The 16,707-nt window shown below is 31.4% G+C and overlaps 1 protein-coding gene across 1 annotated transcript in view; it reads left to right on the forward strand.

Annotated features, from left to right (window-relative positions):
• The window catches only part of LOC116771289 (reversion-inducing cysteine-rich protein with Kazal motifs), a 23,241-nt gene continuing 6,534 nt past the window's right edge, over window positions 1-16,707 (forward strand). The window contains exons 1-7 of the mRNA XM_061523219.1: window positions 1-271; window positions 1,777-1,912; window positions 5,411-5,466; window positions 15,302-15,385; window positions 15,830-15,866; window positions 15,950-16,132; window positions 16,454-16,633. Of these exons, the coding sequence (XP_061379203.1) occupies window positions 1,819-1,912; window positions 5,411-5,466; window positions 15,302-15,385; window positions 15,830-15,866; window positions 15,950-16,132; window positions 16,454-16,633 (634 nt within the window). The 5' untranslated portion in view covers window positions 1-271; window positions 1,777-1,818. The remainder of the gene's footprint in view (window positions 272-1,776; window positions 1,913-5,410; window positions 5,467-15,301; window positions 15,386-15,829; window positions 15,867-15,949; window positions 16,133-16,453; window positions 16,634-16,707) is intronic.

A 16,707-nucleotide genomic window follows, 5' to 3' on the forward strand; every position in this document is an offset into this window, starting at 1 on the left:
ATGATAGCATCGAGCTTGTGTTAGAGAAGGATAATGATAGGCTGAAGTTGAATGAATTTATGTCGGTCTATTTAGTAGCGCGTCAATTTGGCGCGAGAAAGGTTGTGAGGAAGATACTGCTCCGATGACACGAAAAGCCCGCGAATCGCGATACTAGTGCATTTGATATGTTTAGTTTTTGTTGAACTTTTTTTTTATAAATGAGATATAAATATTACTTTTACGAGTAAGGTGTTTGTGCCTTATGTGAAGTTATTAATTAAAAGCATAGGTAAGTACATAGTCAATAAAGATAAGGCATGTCCGGGTGCGTTTAAGAGTGATATATGAGAGTAAAAGATGAGCGTAGTCAAAAATAGACATAATATTACTAATGTCGAATTTTGTCTTAGATAGAAAAAAACATACAATAGTTATAAAAACTTTTTTGATAGAATTTTTTAAGTAGTCTTATTAATATTTAGTCTAGTTTATGTTGATTAGTGATTTATATCTTCTAAATGATTGTGACAATGATGGATAAAAAGTTGAGAGTAGTTCAGTTTTGCAATAACATTTGATTGCGCAAGTTAAGTAGGGGGAAGTTGTTAGTTATCACTTACATATTGTGTAATTTTAAACAATAAGTACTATATTATAGATTTTAAGTGACTATGTAAATTTTACGTTTCAATTGAGACTTGCTTTTTTTTACGGCTATGATCTTGTTATAGTAATTCTAGTGGTTATGTTCTGACAGCTGTTTATGATTTGCTTGTTCCTTAGACCATGATTATCAGTAAAAGTTTCAAAATCCCGCTCATAATTTTTAGTTTCAAATATTTTCAACTATCAACGATACCGATGGATACAACGATTTGTAAATGGTAAATTTAAAAAACTGTTGGTGTTTAGGTAAATAATACAAGTAGTGTTAAGGATATACTATACTATTAAAAGCAAAGGTCAGAAGTGACTTCAATGTTGTTTGAAATTTAAAAAAAAATCTAAATATATATAAGGAGATTATTTATGCAAAAAGGTTTTATACAAAATACGGAAAGCAATTTGCGTTCATTGTTAGCAAGTTGAAGTGTTTCATCGGCTGAGTGGCTTACAATTTTTATACCAAACCAATTTAGCAGAATTTTCCATTTGATTCATGTTAAAACTTTGTAGGTATTATAGATTTTCGGTTATCTCGACAAAAATCGGTCGAAGGCGTCGACATTATGATTGTTTCAGTAAAATATGACTTCAAAGCGAAAGCAAATACGCAGTTGTTTTTGGACATATTTTATACGCTGTCACTGAATTTCATCTACAGGAGTTAACTGCGCGATTAGGACGCGTAACAGATTGTTTACGAGTTTTTAATCTGCTATTAACAAATTTACACTAGTTAATTGAAATTTTAACTAATGCTTCGTTTCTTTAATAAAATATTATTTTATTGCAATTATTAAGAAACTTTCTGTTTTTACCTCAAGTAGTTATGTTATAAAAATACTTTATAATAAAAAAAAATTTAGATTTTAAATTTAAAAAAAAATTATAGTCACTACAATAGAATAATTAAAATAAACTCAATGTTATATTTAAATAAATAAAATTGATATGAATTATTGAAAACTGTACTGATTCTTCTACATTTTTCATATAGGTTTATCTTAGCGAACAAATTTATACTACTCTTGGGTTTATGTAGAACGATGGTTTTAGAAAATATACTTATATTCGACTTGTAAAAAAAATAAGCCACACATATTAAAACGCTGTTCTGATGATCTTTTGCAGATGGCTGATTATCTTTAGGACTGTGCACACAATCATGCAATCATGATGACAAGAAGATTGCGACAAGTAGCGACGAGCCGTTGGTGGACGACTAGGTTTATTATCGCTGTCACTTTGGCTACCGCTAACTGTCAAGGTATAAATGTGTACTTCATACCTTAAACTAATATATATACATTTAAATCGTTATATGTATACCAAGTAAGAATATATGTTTTTTCGCAAAAAATAAGATTCTAAATAAAATTTCTCATTATCGTATTTTTTTTTACTTTGCTTATTAGAATAAAGCAAATAGAGCATATTATGCGAATTTGTAGTTAAGGACGTAAGACGTACGTAAGAATATGAAATCGAAAGGACATTTAAATACTGCTAACACAAAAATTACTTGAACTATTATATTGAAACTTGATCGCAAGGAGTTTTGACAGGAACAGCCTGATTAAGGGACTTCGGATAGTGTCACTGTTTCCTTATTTTGGTCGAATTACCAAATACTAATCACCGGTTTTTGTCTGCGACTATAAGTGCGTGAATTTCATAATAAGGGTCGGAGAGAAATGTATGTAATAGTGAGAGGCGTCACTTGACTTGACTGATCCTCTTCCACCGAAAACTACACCGAGTTTCAAGAAAAATTGTAGCTTATATATGTAAAGTTTCATCCAAATCTGTTACGCAGTTTTTGCATGACAGATCAACACACATAAATCCATACACCCTCACAAACATTCCGATTAATAACATAAATGAGATTAGTAGGACACATCAAAATATACTGCTGATTTTAAATATCTATAGCGTCAATTTAGTTTATATTTTTTTATTAAATTACTAATTTTTTTTGGATTAGTAAGAAACTGCAATATATAAGTTTTCTGGTCCTACTATTTATCACATTTCTTTTTGGTTAAAATAAAAAAAAAAAAACGCTAATCAAATAAAGGGCTGTTTGAATCATTTAAATTACATGAATTATATCGTATATATGAATGGAAAAGGGAATTGTTAGTGTTTGTCCGATCGAGGGGAAATTTTGCTGAGGAATCGATGAAAATGACAAACGCCACCAACTATCTGTAAAATAAACCCGTTAGAAGTCTGGAGCAGGAATAGACGTAAAAAATAAATTGCGTTTGATGATTGTATTATTAAATTAAATATTAATTCTGGATTTCATAGAGCGTGACACTCTAAGCAGATGTTCCTCTGTTAGATTTATGTTATGAATTTTTTGTCTTTCTCGATCATCAAAGAGGAGATTGGATATCAAATATGTTCGTTATTATCTTCAGACGTATTTTTTTCCCGCATCAAAAGATTCTGGACCCAATATTAAACCTGATGATATAATTCTGAGATAACTGACCGTAATACGCTGTGAGAGCTTATATCATTATGTTTCTGTTTCAATAACGTATATTGATTTTCGTTTGAAGTTATTTGTGATTAATACGATCAATGTGATCTGCCAGCTGTTAAGGTACATCATGTTTGTAATTACTTTAAAACTAACGTTAACAATAAAACTGATTTTGTTATCTTTTATATTCGATTATTGTATACATTTGAAAAATTAGCAAAATTTATATTTAAAATATTAATTCTTATATTTGCTTGAAGGTTTAAAGAGTTCTAATAGATGGAGGAATGTATGAATTTCAGGATGTATACGAGCTAGAGGTTTTTCTGACGTTTTTCTTTACTCGCTCTTATTTATTTTCTAAATCATTTTTTTTATAACATGTCTAAATTAAAATCAAATTACTTGCATAAAAAGGAACAAATTAGATATGATATTTTGTTTCATGAATGGCTTTATGCTGTGACAATTTATAAAGCGATGTTGAATTTTTTTGTTTTTTTTTTGTTTTATGTTGCGTCTATAATGACTAGGATAAGACGTGTCGTGAGTGTATTTAATTTATAAATAAAATAAACAGAAAGCATTACATTTAAACACGACTTAGTCTGGAATATAGGAAAAATATATACGACACGCTTTTAAATAACTGCTTTAAGGATAATTCAACTGTTGACATGTTGTTTATACGGGAAAAACCAATGTAGTTAGTCTCTTAGACGTGTTTTAATGTCGTAAACATATTTAGAACCACTTACAGGTTATTGTTTATTGTACAAAATAGATTTTGATATACAATACCATTAAAATAGTTGAAGGTGTATAACATTAAGGGAATTCGGTCTTATTTCTACCACAGTAAAGTTGAATTTGATCTGGAACAGAGAATCTGTACTGCCTATACTTTGCATCTGAACGGGCGTCGCTTTAACCTTAGAATTAGCTAAATACTTTATGGCAACCGACTTTATAGAATATCACACGATTATCTGGTTTATTTACTGTAATCACAGCTGTTCCGTCGTGTCCCCAATAATTTACGGGGTTTGCTTCCTATAATTTCGTTTCATTCTATGGGGGCTGGAGGGGCAAATACATAAGTATTAAACAGGTCCAGCCAAGTGAATTTACATTTAAGCTTTCACTGTAACTAATAACGTTTAGGAAATTTACTTAGGAAATTGTAATTGAGCACTAAGATGTGATCGCAAATATTAACTAGCATTCGCACGAGACTTCGCCCGCATTACGAAAGATTCATTTATCCTTGTATTAAAATAACCTATTTATTAAAGCACCATATACAGCCTTTTCTCGATTCAGTAAAGAAATATACAAACATTTTAATATATAATATTATTGTTCAAGTGGAATAATCTTAGGGATGATGACCCAGAGTAGTGTTATTAATAAAAAAATAGGCATTTAATATTCTAGCACTCACTAGTTACTGATATCTTGATTTTGTAGCTTGTAAAAATATTAATTTGAAATGAAATTCTCGGAACACACAAAGTTGGCTACAGAATTGCATCAATTTAACTAGCTTAATTACTTTTAAGTGAGACTTAGCTTGTTCTGAGATGTATAAGCGCTTTGGATTTCCGCTGTAGGTTTTATTAGTGTGCAGCGATTATTTTTACTTTAAATTATAGAGATGCTCGTATGAATCTACTGAGATTTTTAGAAAATAACTACGTTTATAAAACTTCAGAAGCTCAGGAGGTAATATGTATTATAAGGCATCTTTAGAGAGGTAGAATAGGATAAAGATTTTCTTATAGAAAGTAATCAACAATCACGATTTTGAAAAGTTGCATATTGTTCAGCATATAAAGTTATTACGTTAAAGCTTTAAAAATATTTCGTATAAAATAAAATTCCTCGTATATACAAAAAAAGGCTCCCATTTGCCAATACGGCTCCCTAACTAACGGTTCGAACTTTAACGTCGAATCGAATTACTTCAAAGATTAAACTTTAAGTGTTGGTAAATATGGATCTCAAAGGACTGTCAAGTCTAAATCCAGTTCATAACGACCAGCATTAATCTCCTCGAGTCTTTAAGGTAATGTGTACACATTTTAATTGCCAACATAAGTCTTATTAATTTGAATCGCTCCGGCCGGGTGAACTCATACAGTTCACTGGATAGATCAAAGCTGTATGTCCTCGTGTAACTGTCGCTTTATTGCGGCGTCGCCGGCTGTTTCTTTCCCTTCAGAACGATATTATTTGGAGACTTATTGCGGACATTTTTCATTTCAGACATATCGGCGTGTTGCGATAAAGCCGTTGGGACGTGTCGGAGTGTGTGTGAAAAGGTAAGCGATTGACAATAACAAATTGGACAGATTATTATTGAGTTTCCTTCGTTGAAATATTACACATAATAAAGAGCGTGTTCAGTTCTATATAAAGAATATTTGTATAATTTTAATAGATTCAAGGCTCATATAAGTAACCTATTTATTGTTTAACCACGCGATTAACATTTACATCCTGCTTGTATTTCATCGAGATTCGAGACGCCTCTAAGTTATCGATCAAATACTCTCATGTGCGGCTGACCACTTCACTGAATACGATTACATATTCAGGAAAGGCACTCACAAATTTCCGACTTGTCCGACGATCTACCTAGAAAATAAAACCATATTTAAGTGTTTGATTATTTGAGGCTAATTAAAAAGATTTATAGCATCCGTGCGTTATATTTATAGCGAAGCATTTAGGTCATTCAATGGCCGGTTGTATAAAACGATCTTTATATATTTTTCCACGGATTCTTTGATCCGTCTGTCATTCAAGTAGGATACGTGCGATCAACGACGTCGGTATCCTCCTTTACTTTTGGATATTCGAGTCGCAGCGCCAGGTCTAATCAGGAATTCTGTCATTGGCCAGTGTTCCGAGAAGGCGCGTCAAGTGAATAAAAGGTGAATTATTATAACGTGTAAGCGGAGTCGACCGTTCTAATACATTCGTATTTAATTCCGTCTCGTTAGGGATGGCCGCGTGACGGCAGCTTCCTCTCAGCGACACTCTTTGAATAATATTGAAACATTATAATTGTATCTCAGGAGTCAGGAAGACGTTGATCTCTTATTTATGTGTTTGTTTATAATTCATATATATTAGTGAATTTTATAAGAGCTATGAAAATGTTGTTCCTTTCGTCAGCTTGGTTGAGTCTGTTCTTGAGTTTCACAATGAAGTTTAGTTTCTAAGAGCACTAACTTGTACAAGAGGCGAAAGGTGAAAATTATAAAACAGTGATTTAGCGCAAATTACCCATTCTCTTCAATTCTTCATTGAATATTATTTCCGAGTTAATATTTTCTTGTTTAGATGTTCAATATAGTACAACACTAATAAGTATTTATTTTAATAAATAACTTTTTTTTTTTTTGTCTATTTAATATATGATATTTAATTTTCACACCATGTATGTGACAATGTCTATGTTGTAATTTAGAAATAATTTGTTAAAATCGTCGCTATTGAACTATCTAGATTTTATAAAATAATATATGTACCTTACTAGCACTTATAGTCGCGTTACTAAATTAATAGTAGGTATGTACCTAGCTAAAATCTTAATGGCCCATTTTCAGGTGGGAGTTTTCAATATTCGTATACACAAACGTACATACATATGATTCAATAAGCACTACCCTGCTATTACCTTTCACACAATAACGTAATAATGAATTTTTTATATACATACATATTTAGTATATACATTATATTTTCTCAGTAATTTATTTACTTGAGTGATAATATAAGTATAATACATCAATTTTGAAAATTTTTGTAAGTTTTTCTGTAATTTAGCGGTAAGTTAGTTTCCGATATCAGAAATTACGACGTACTATGTGTATATATAGTAAGTGTAATATCTTATTGCCTACGATATACTGGAGTAGTATTTAATTTTCCTTAGTTACAAGATTATTTAACTACGTGATAATCTGTCGTTTATAATAAATGCTCATGAGGGACACACTAAGAGACATCGATGGTTGTTAAACGGCTTTAACTCATCCGGTAATTTTAATAAAGCTCTGTAACCGACAGACAATCTACATAAAGTGCTGTCTCGTTAACTTCCCTATTAACGAATTTAACCGTTCGGCTTCGGATGGTAATATGCTTTGCTTTACATGTAAAATATATTGTTGAGATATAAAAAATATAGGTGTATAAATTGCTTGCTAGTTTTTGAGTTTATTGAGTTTTTTTAATATAAAGAAACATTGAAAAAAAATTATGGAATTAAAAAAATATATATATAATTTTTGTCTTGTGTATTTCCATTAAAGAGAATTTGGTATCAAAGAAAGTAATTACAGGTTAAAAAATATTTTATTATCTGTTTTAAAAATCATTCAAAAGAGCTTGTACCTTCGAGAATAAATCAATTTTTAATTTCATTACGATTTTCACACAAGATTTTCATAACATAAATTTTAATCGTTAGAATTTTACACACTGTAAAAATTTTACACATACAGATGGTATGTCATTTAACTATGTTTGACTAATTTTCATAACAGTACACTTTAAATTACTTATTAGCAATTATTTATAATTCTGTTATCCTTGTAACAACTTTACCTCGACTCTTATCATTGTAAGGATTAAAAGTTGTAAATATGCAATGATTACTTATAAAAATCTAGCTTTTATAAACTAAATAACAATATCCAGTATAAAACAGCCTTCCATATAAACAGAGCGACCTGAATTATGGAATATTATAAATGGGCTGACGGCAGGCATGTTGAGGTAATAATGGCAGACATAATAACAAGCCTTTCAGTGACTGGGGGCTTTCCTGAAACTATAAAATTACCATCAAAGCCTTTTGTTCAGTTAATTAATACCTACTCCATTTCTGTTATCCTGACAATTAGTTTCCGTCTGTTTAATAATAGATACATACATATTCTATCTTATTATTTCATATCTCGATTGGAATGTAATTTAAAATTTAATTTAATATGTTTCAGCTCTAATAATATAGGTAATCAATGGACAATATAAATGTGAGAACTCATATCAAATTATCATAACAATTTTGATAACTAACAAACACGTACATCCCCTCGTTTGTATCAATATCTCAGCACAATTTTACAGCTATCAACAGACTTGTACTGTAACAATAGATTACAAAACCGGCAACCCGTTTCATGAGGTGTCGGTTTAACGATAGGTGGGTAGCGAAATATATACGGTTCTAACGAAACAACATCCAACATCACGTGTTAAACCATCGGGCAGCAGGTGGCTGGCTGTTATCTCGTTAACACTGGAATCATTTAATTTCCTAATTTTTAAACATATAGACTTTTCGTTTCTTTGCTCGTCTTAAATCTGCTATTATTATATGTCTACATGATTGAATATATTTGATACCTGCTTTATATATAGGTTTTGTGTGTTTTAGTAACACACATACAAAGACACACGCACACACATACAACAGCGAAGAATATTCAAACTGTTCACATACATGATTTATATGAAATATTTAATTAGCTAAGGTTAAAAGAAGAGAAACAAGACGGAATATCTAGAGTAAAATCACGTGAACTTGTAATTGTATTAATATTATATAATTTATAACAAAAATGTGTTACATAGTAACAGTTAGCACGGTCCCGAGCGTTGTTAGGTATGTCACCGTTTTCAGTCGGCCACTTCAAAGACGCGGTTCTCTTTGATCCAAGTTGTCGCAGCTGTTACTGAATTTATTAATATTCATCCTTGTTTACTTACGCTGGCTACGGAACATATTCTGCTATACCATAAATTTATTTGGAGGTCAAATTTTTGTTTAGCTTTTCGTATGACGTCATATTCTAGTATGGAAAATGGGTTAGATATAAATTGTTTCATGTATGCATTATTATATATTATCTGCCGTCATACTTTTTTTTGTCGTTTTACGAGATTTACTTTTAAATTTACTTAATATATTATATATATGCGTAACAATGATTGTGTACAAAGAAAAAACCGTTTAAAAATAATGAAGACCTGGTACAGATGACTAAAATTATATGTATATATTTCATTTTTAATTTTTATATGCAGTAAATGTGAATTTGTTTACAAAGACAATCTATAGGTAACTTTAATTTAAAATTAATTCAAAAAAACGTATTTTAGATTCCAGTCAGTTATCCAATTGCATTTCCATTGAATTGGATTTAAAAAAACCGTATTTTAGATTCTCCACTCCACATTAAGTAACAATATGGAATTGATAACACGGTTTACAGCGTGACAATCACGTTCCATAGTACGGGGAACCGAGCGTGACGAGGACTCCAGGACTCCTTGATTCCAATCACGTACCGACAACTTTAGGAGCATTTACCAGAGCGCCAAGTTTTCGCAAGCTCACACCGAAATACCTATCCGATTGAACTTCTCCTGCACGTTTCACTGATTTATTTCGTTGTTGTTTCTATTTTCAGTATCACTAACTACCATCTAATTTCAGATGAATGAAACAAAAAAGTTTTTATAATGATATCCTTTTTCATACTCGCAAGCAATATTAAATTTGTCTATTATCGTGAGTGATCTACGATGAAATAATGTATATTATTCCTTTTAAAAGAAAATGGCGTAAACGCGATCTTTCAGTGAACAACATTTATAAAATGTATACTTTAATTATTATATTTTTAAGCTGTCATGAAAATGAAAGTCGCAAAAAAAAAAAAACATCAAGAATGCATCATGAAAATAGCACCATGCGACTCCTTTAACGTCTTCAGACGTCCCAGTTTGGCGACTTGAGACGCGCTCGGACATTCCAAAGAGTTCACAACAAAAACAGATCAATTAGTGCACTGAAGCTTGTTTTCTGATATCTTAAAACAAAAGTCATACGTTTCATGATTTATGATCACACTTATACATTTTACTTTACCTATTTAAATGAAATTAATATTTTTCGGATAACTACGCGTGCTTAAGTTTTTGTTAAAACTACATACTCCCGACGTTTCGGTTACTTTTCAGCAGCCGTGGTCACGGGCAGACGGGCACGTGCGCACGCGTAGTATATCCGAAAAATATTAGTTTCATTTAAATGAACAAAACTCGCGAAAGTCTTAGATCTCATTATTTTAATTTGCCTTTCATTAATAATATGATTATTCAATTAAAATGTTACAGCATTATTATTTTAATATAGACGATTGTTTCGTATGTCGCCAATACGGATATTGTTGTTATCTTTTCTTGGAAACAACTGCTAAGGTCCGGGTATTTCTCGGTTTCTAAAGTAATGTGTACATTGTAAGTCGTAGATAAAGAAAGTATAGGTTAACTTTATAAACAAACCTTGAATATAATCGTAGTTTATTAAAAAAAAAATGAAATACAAACATAGGTCTTCAGTTTTATTAATATTGTTTTTATAATTACATTTTATATATATTTAATTTCGCCTCATTTTAAGTTTATGAAAGCCGGATAAAAGAAAAAATCTTTATAAATTAATATTAATTATTTTAAGCTATAAATGAATAACAAAAATAAAATATAATGTAATCGTGATTCAAATAAACGAATAATATCCCCACTAAGTTGCTTATAATGTAACATCAAATAAACTTGAACGGTTCCTACATTCATTAATATAACTATGTTAAATTTGAGACGAAAACTTCTGCTAAGATTGTTAAAATATAATACAATCGTTAGATTTGTAATGTGAACATTTCTGTCATTAATAAAGTCATTTCAACGAGCGACAACGATCGTGAGACGTTACGCTAAACACTATTGCTTACAAGAGCTTCGCGTCGAGACATCTTACGTCGTCAATAACTGTCTTCTTATAGTTGTTTGTTTGCAAAAGTTTATTCGTTTTGACTAATTTTGAATTGTTTTATAAATTTATATTTCTTTAGCGTTATTTGAATTAATAAAGTGTATGTAATTCAAACAATTAAAAGGTTATATTGAATGCTATTAGAGCGATTATCGATCGTCTGCTACAGACATATAAAGTCTGTTTCTATGTAAAAGATAAAATTGTATAGAATCAATATGAGAATAAAAAAATGAGGTAAGGTAATACGTGAATATATAATGGTAGGTGTAAGACTGTATGCAAACTAATTAACAAAGAAACATCAAAGCGTTGTCGGCGATGTGATTCTATGCTTTGATTATACCGAGTTCGTCCCATTCGCTATTTTCAACCTGCCACTCTATACAGACATCCAGGGCTGCTGAATATGGAAAATGCATACATACGAAAATTTCATAGTTGGCTTTATACACTATTTTTCAAATATAACTAATGTAAAAGTATCTTATTAGTAATTACATATTAAAAATCATGTAAAGTAAACACTAACATGCAAAGATGCGTAAAATAGTGGCAAAACATGAATATGACTGTATCAAATTTAAACGAGCATTTAAAACACAGACTATTATGTCCACAGACATCACTCAGATATATTTATTATTATTTTACTTAAATAAATTTAAAATTCTAGCGAGCGTCCCTGTATTTGCTGAGGTAACCCTATTATGGTCTGCCACGAGCCGTCGGTTTCCCTGTGCAATAATTACAGACGACCAGTTGCTAAACTATTTAGGGCAACCGACGCACACTCGGCTACATTTTATTATGTCAACCAAAAGCCCTTTGTATTTTAATTAGGTTTGACATCTCTGCATTCTACTTTATCTGTATTTTCGTTCGAAATTTGAACTGACTGGAATTCTTTCATCATACTGAAATTCTATGAAAGTATTGGTTTGTGTTCTTCGACAGTTTCTCGATTGTTCTGTTATGGCAAGATTGCGATTTTTTTAAATTATAACTTTTATGTCATTACGAACGAATGGCCATGCTAAATGGTTATCACTGCGTGTTCCGAATTGTAATAGATTCATTGTCTTGTGCCGGAATGTCTCTATATGTCACACTAAAGGGTTCACGACCCCTGCCGCTTAATGGCGTGCTCATGCAGATAATAAAATTAATTTCAACCGTATAAATTAATTCTAATTTTAAATATAAACTAGTTAGAAGAGAGATAGTATTTTTATATCAAATAATTCTATTAGGTGTTTATCTTCTTGGAATATACGAAATTCGTTGCACGTTTTCCACCGGACGTGTTGGTAAGTCACTTCAATGGCGTGTCAGCCAACCCCCCAAACGTCTCAATGCTAATAGACCACCTCTTGATACAGCGGAACACTTTTTATTTGTCATTGACAAACGGTTGTTGCGCCATGAATAATAAGTAATCACGAGAAAACTGACGCATCGGTAGGTCCGATACCTTAGGTGGTTTCTGTTTTGTTTATTAAGAATAAATATTATAAAAGTTTTGTATAAATATGAGGAAGGTTTCGAATACTTTATAGCTTCCTTTTATCTAGATGTGTTATGGAAGGTAGTATAGATTTAATACAAATAATACAGGCCAAGAATGCTATGAGAATGAACTGTTTACGTATTACACAATGCTGTTTTTATGATTGTATCCACATGTACGAGTACATGGGTGGGACATGTGGTGTAGTTCTATTCACACGTATTCGTACAGAATACAGATTTGCTGTGTGTAAACAAATTGAAAAACATATTGGGAATTATTAAACTACCTACCTAAACACCTATTATATAAGATCGTCTTGAAAATGGAGTAAATATTAATGATTATGTAATATTTTACGTACATATGTAAGATCATTTGATAAATATTTAAATTGTATGAAATAATACATAGGTTTAATTTTAATACATACTTTTTACCCACTTAATATAACTTTCATTTTTTTTTATCATAATCTATGTAACTTTAAGATTTTTCTCAACCGAATTAAGATTATTATAAGATAAAGAGATAAAAATGTCAACAATCATCCCTCCTCGTTTTAGAGAAAAAATAACGTACAAAAAGCTAAAGATAACACGAGATAAGAACTGATGATAAATGAGCATCACATAAATTAGTTTCAATGGCGTTCACAATGTTTTTAAGATGTGAATATTTATTTCATCTTCTTAATTAATTATATAAAATATAAAACAACTTTCGAAATGTAGGTATAAATTATCAATCGTTGGCATATTATAGGTTGAAAATCAAAAGCTATGCTGCGTGGGGTACTGTCTTATATATTTTTTTACACACAACCTATACAATATGTTAAATTAATGTCGTAATTCGACCATTGAGAATGGATGGCGTGGGTTGATTTGGTGTTATAAGCACATCTGATTTGTATACAATGTTCATTGTTCCGGCCGTGGTAAGACTAATCGGCGGTTTACGATAGCTACACAGTACATGTCTCGATATGTCCTTTACTGCTTATATGACTGTTTAATACATCACACGTATCTAATTTGAATGACTTAATAAACATCTAGTTTCCTGTATATGTTTATAAATGTCCCGCGATTGCACTTTGTTTATGACAGGTTGTTTTTTTTATCGATAGTTTTGGAATAGATTATAAGCGAGAATTGAAATGATTTTGTCATTCATACATTGTGTAGACAGGGAGATAACCTTATCAACTCAGGCGATAGTGTAAGTAAAACATCTACCAAGTTACATTATGGCGTGATTTAATCGTATCGTAATAGACACTGACGCATTTCAAGAGGATACGTACACTGTGAAGTGTGTATTGAATAATGATGCTACATTATTTATTTTACCCACGTTATGTTTGCTTGCGATTAGTTTAACCGCTTATAAAAATATAAAAATAAAATTAAACTGTAATTCTAAACAAACATATTTTTTATGTCGCTTTACAGCGCCTTTTTTTTTTAAAATTACGCTTCAGGTGAAGGTAAAGAATTAGAAACAGCACAGCCAATATGATTTAAACCTAATTTCGTTTTATTTTAACATGCATATATTTTTAAACAGAAATAATAATGCTTAATAATTTCTCATAACATAAAAATAAAAAGTCATGTCAACTAATATAATATTAGAAAACACGTGGGCGTTAGAAGACCATTACGTTAAACTGTTTAAAGTTTTTGTATTCTGTTTTGTATGTTATGCCAATAAATATTTTTTTGACGAATGAGACGTTTTTATTTATTTAAAATGTCCACACTTTAAAATTGTTTGGTAATGCGTGATATTTAGTCTAAAATAAACAAATCTTTATTATATCCTTAAGTAAATATGTTTCATTATAACCGTTAATTCTAACCTTCCTGGAATTTGTGGTTAATTTTAGCAAAAAGTATTTAATTTACATTTTTGTGTTGTTGATGTTTTTTTTTTTATCTGTAACAAATTTCTCATCCTCGTCTAATTAATTACAGTTGATATCTCATCAAGTTACCAGTTACAAAATATTTTTAAATCTTTTCCGTTTATAATTAAACACACGCAGCAACTAACTGAAAACATGTTACGTTTTTAAAATAGTGTAATTAGATATTTGGGTGAGGGCATGCGGTGGACGTGCGTCAATTAATAACATTACCCCTAATGTACGGTAATAAAGAGCGGACATGTGTTTATTTAGATGTACTCTCATCGCTTAGTTTTATTACAACATCTAAGACACGTGATTTATGGGATGCGGACTGTTTGAGCGGCAGTTTAAGACGTTCGTGTTAACGATTGCTGTATGAGATGTTTTAAAATGTTTGTTTCACTTTGTTTATGTTTAATCATACAATGTACTCTTTAGTTTATCCGGCTACTACTGACTACTGAATCAAAACTTTGTACTATTTATTTGTTCAACATTGAGCTTAATTTTTTTTAATTTACATACTATGATTTGTCTGTGAAAATTGTTACAATTTATATCAGATATAATAATCAGCTCTGCAGCGTATTAAATAAGATTCAAAATAGCAAATTAGTGATTTTGTATGGAATATACCTAATTTCTATATACATATGTTTTTACTTACACCTCCAAACCCGGATCCTGTTTTCGTCACGCCGTCCTATCATTCTAATTACTCAAATTTGGTTAAATACGTAATTGTATTGACCTTGAATTTATTAAAGTTACTCCAATTAATTGTGTTCGTATATCCACGTGATCGAATAGAAATTGAAATATAAGTATTTATCACTCTAAGTAGTTTCAAAAGAATGTTTTGTTTTTAAGATGTCGCTGGTGGAGATGGCTTCCGATTCTGCAATGCGGGAAGAGAGAATAGAAAACATTTACAAATTCTGCGCCCCTCATTTGGTATGCTATACGAAATAAAATCGTTACAAATATTGTAATATTTAATATTATGAACATTTTTTTATCGTTAACCCGATCGTATGTGACAATCATTGCGACATGGTAAGTAGAAATATAGCCTTAGGCGGTAAACGCGGTGTCCAAGTGAAAGTCCTTTTACTCGTCCTAAGGACAAATCGATTTTAATCTAAATTTAGTGTTCACGTTATAAGTAAATCATTAAATGAGTAAGATGATATCACGCATTCACTTAACGGTGGCATTTATACCAAATCTTCCTTTGCCGTCGTCAATAAACCGCCTATCGCTTTGTATTGTAATTGGGAAGGTCCTTCGTCTTGGATTACTCGAGTGTCGTGTTACCTATAAATAATAGACAGAGAAATCTGTTAAACAAAGAACCGTAATACATCTCTACTATACACACGTGGTTTTTCTTTGCAGATAGAGTTCTGGATATGCATGAATCAGACAATACAAGGTAAGATTTGCTTAACAATATGGGATGTGACGTCAATATTTTTATTATGAATAGCATTGGTGAGGTGAATTAAACTATTTCAGAGGTGGTATCACGGTCTGGTTGGTGGGGGCGCGCGTGTTGTGCTTTAGGTCATTCGGCCAAGTGTCGTAGAGCTTGCGCCACAGCCTCTGATGCGAGTGCTCTGTCTGAACCGTGCAGAAGATCGGATGAAATAAACTTCTTCGACTGCGTGCAGAAGCAGCAAGAGGGACAGTGGTGCTGTTGTAAGTTAGAGGGAATTAATTTTCCTCAAATACACTCAAAGATCTAGTTAAAATAGTTCCAATAACCACTTTATATTGTATAAGTCAAAGTTGTAAGAGCTCCTAATGTCCTTTTGTTACTGTTTTAATATGAGGCGTCTTTCCTATAATACAAATATAGGGGTAAATTTAGAAATTTGCTGAGATAAAATATATTGTATATAGGTAGTTAGCCTGTTCGTTTATCATTCTATAATTTTCACTATGATTACAAACTATAAAACCAGAAAGATTTGGCGGAGAGTTTTAACAAGCTAAGTTGTTAATTATTACATCCTACAGCTCAAACACGGTCAATAAGCTGTCACGAAGCGTGTCAGAAAGCTGTGTGGAGGGTCGGTCAGACCAGAGCTGACAGTGGCGCCAGGGAGAAGGCCGCTGAGTTGTGCGAGCAGTCACCAGCGTTGCTGCACTGCTTCCGAGATCTGACAGCATCCACTGTCCACACCGACACTTCTAAATGTAAGATGGTATAAATAAAGGTTAACTATTTTTGTGTCTCCTCAATTATTACCCAGATCATGTAAAGGGCAACA

Source organism: Danaus plexippus, chromosome 17 (genome assembly GCF_018135715.1).
Source record: "Danaus plexippus chromosome 17, MEX_DaPlex, whole genome shotgun sequence".
NCBI classification, from domain to species: Eukaryota; Metazoa; Arthropoda; class Insecta; order Lepidoptera; family Nymphalidae; genus Danaus; species Danaus plexippus.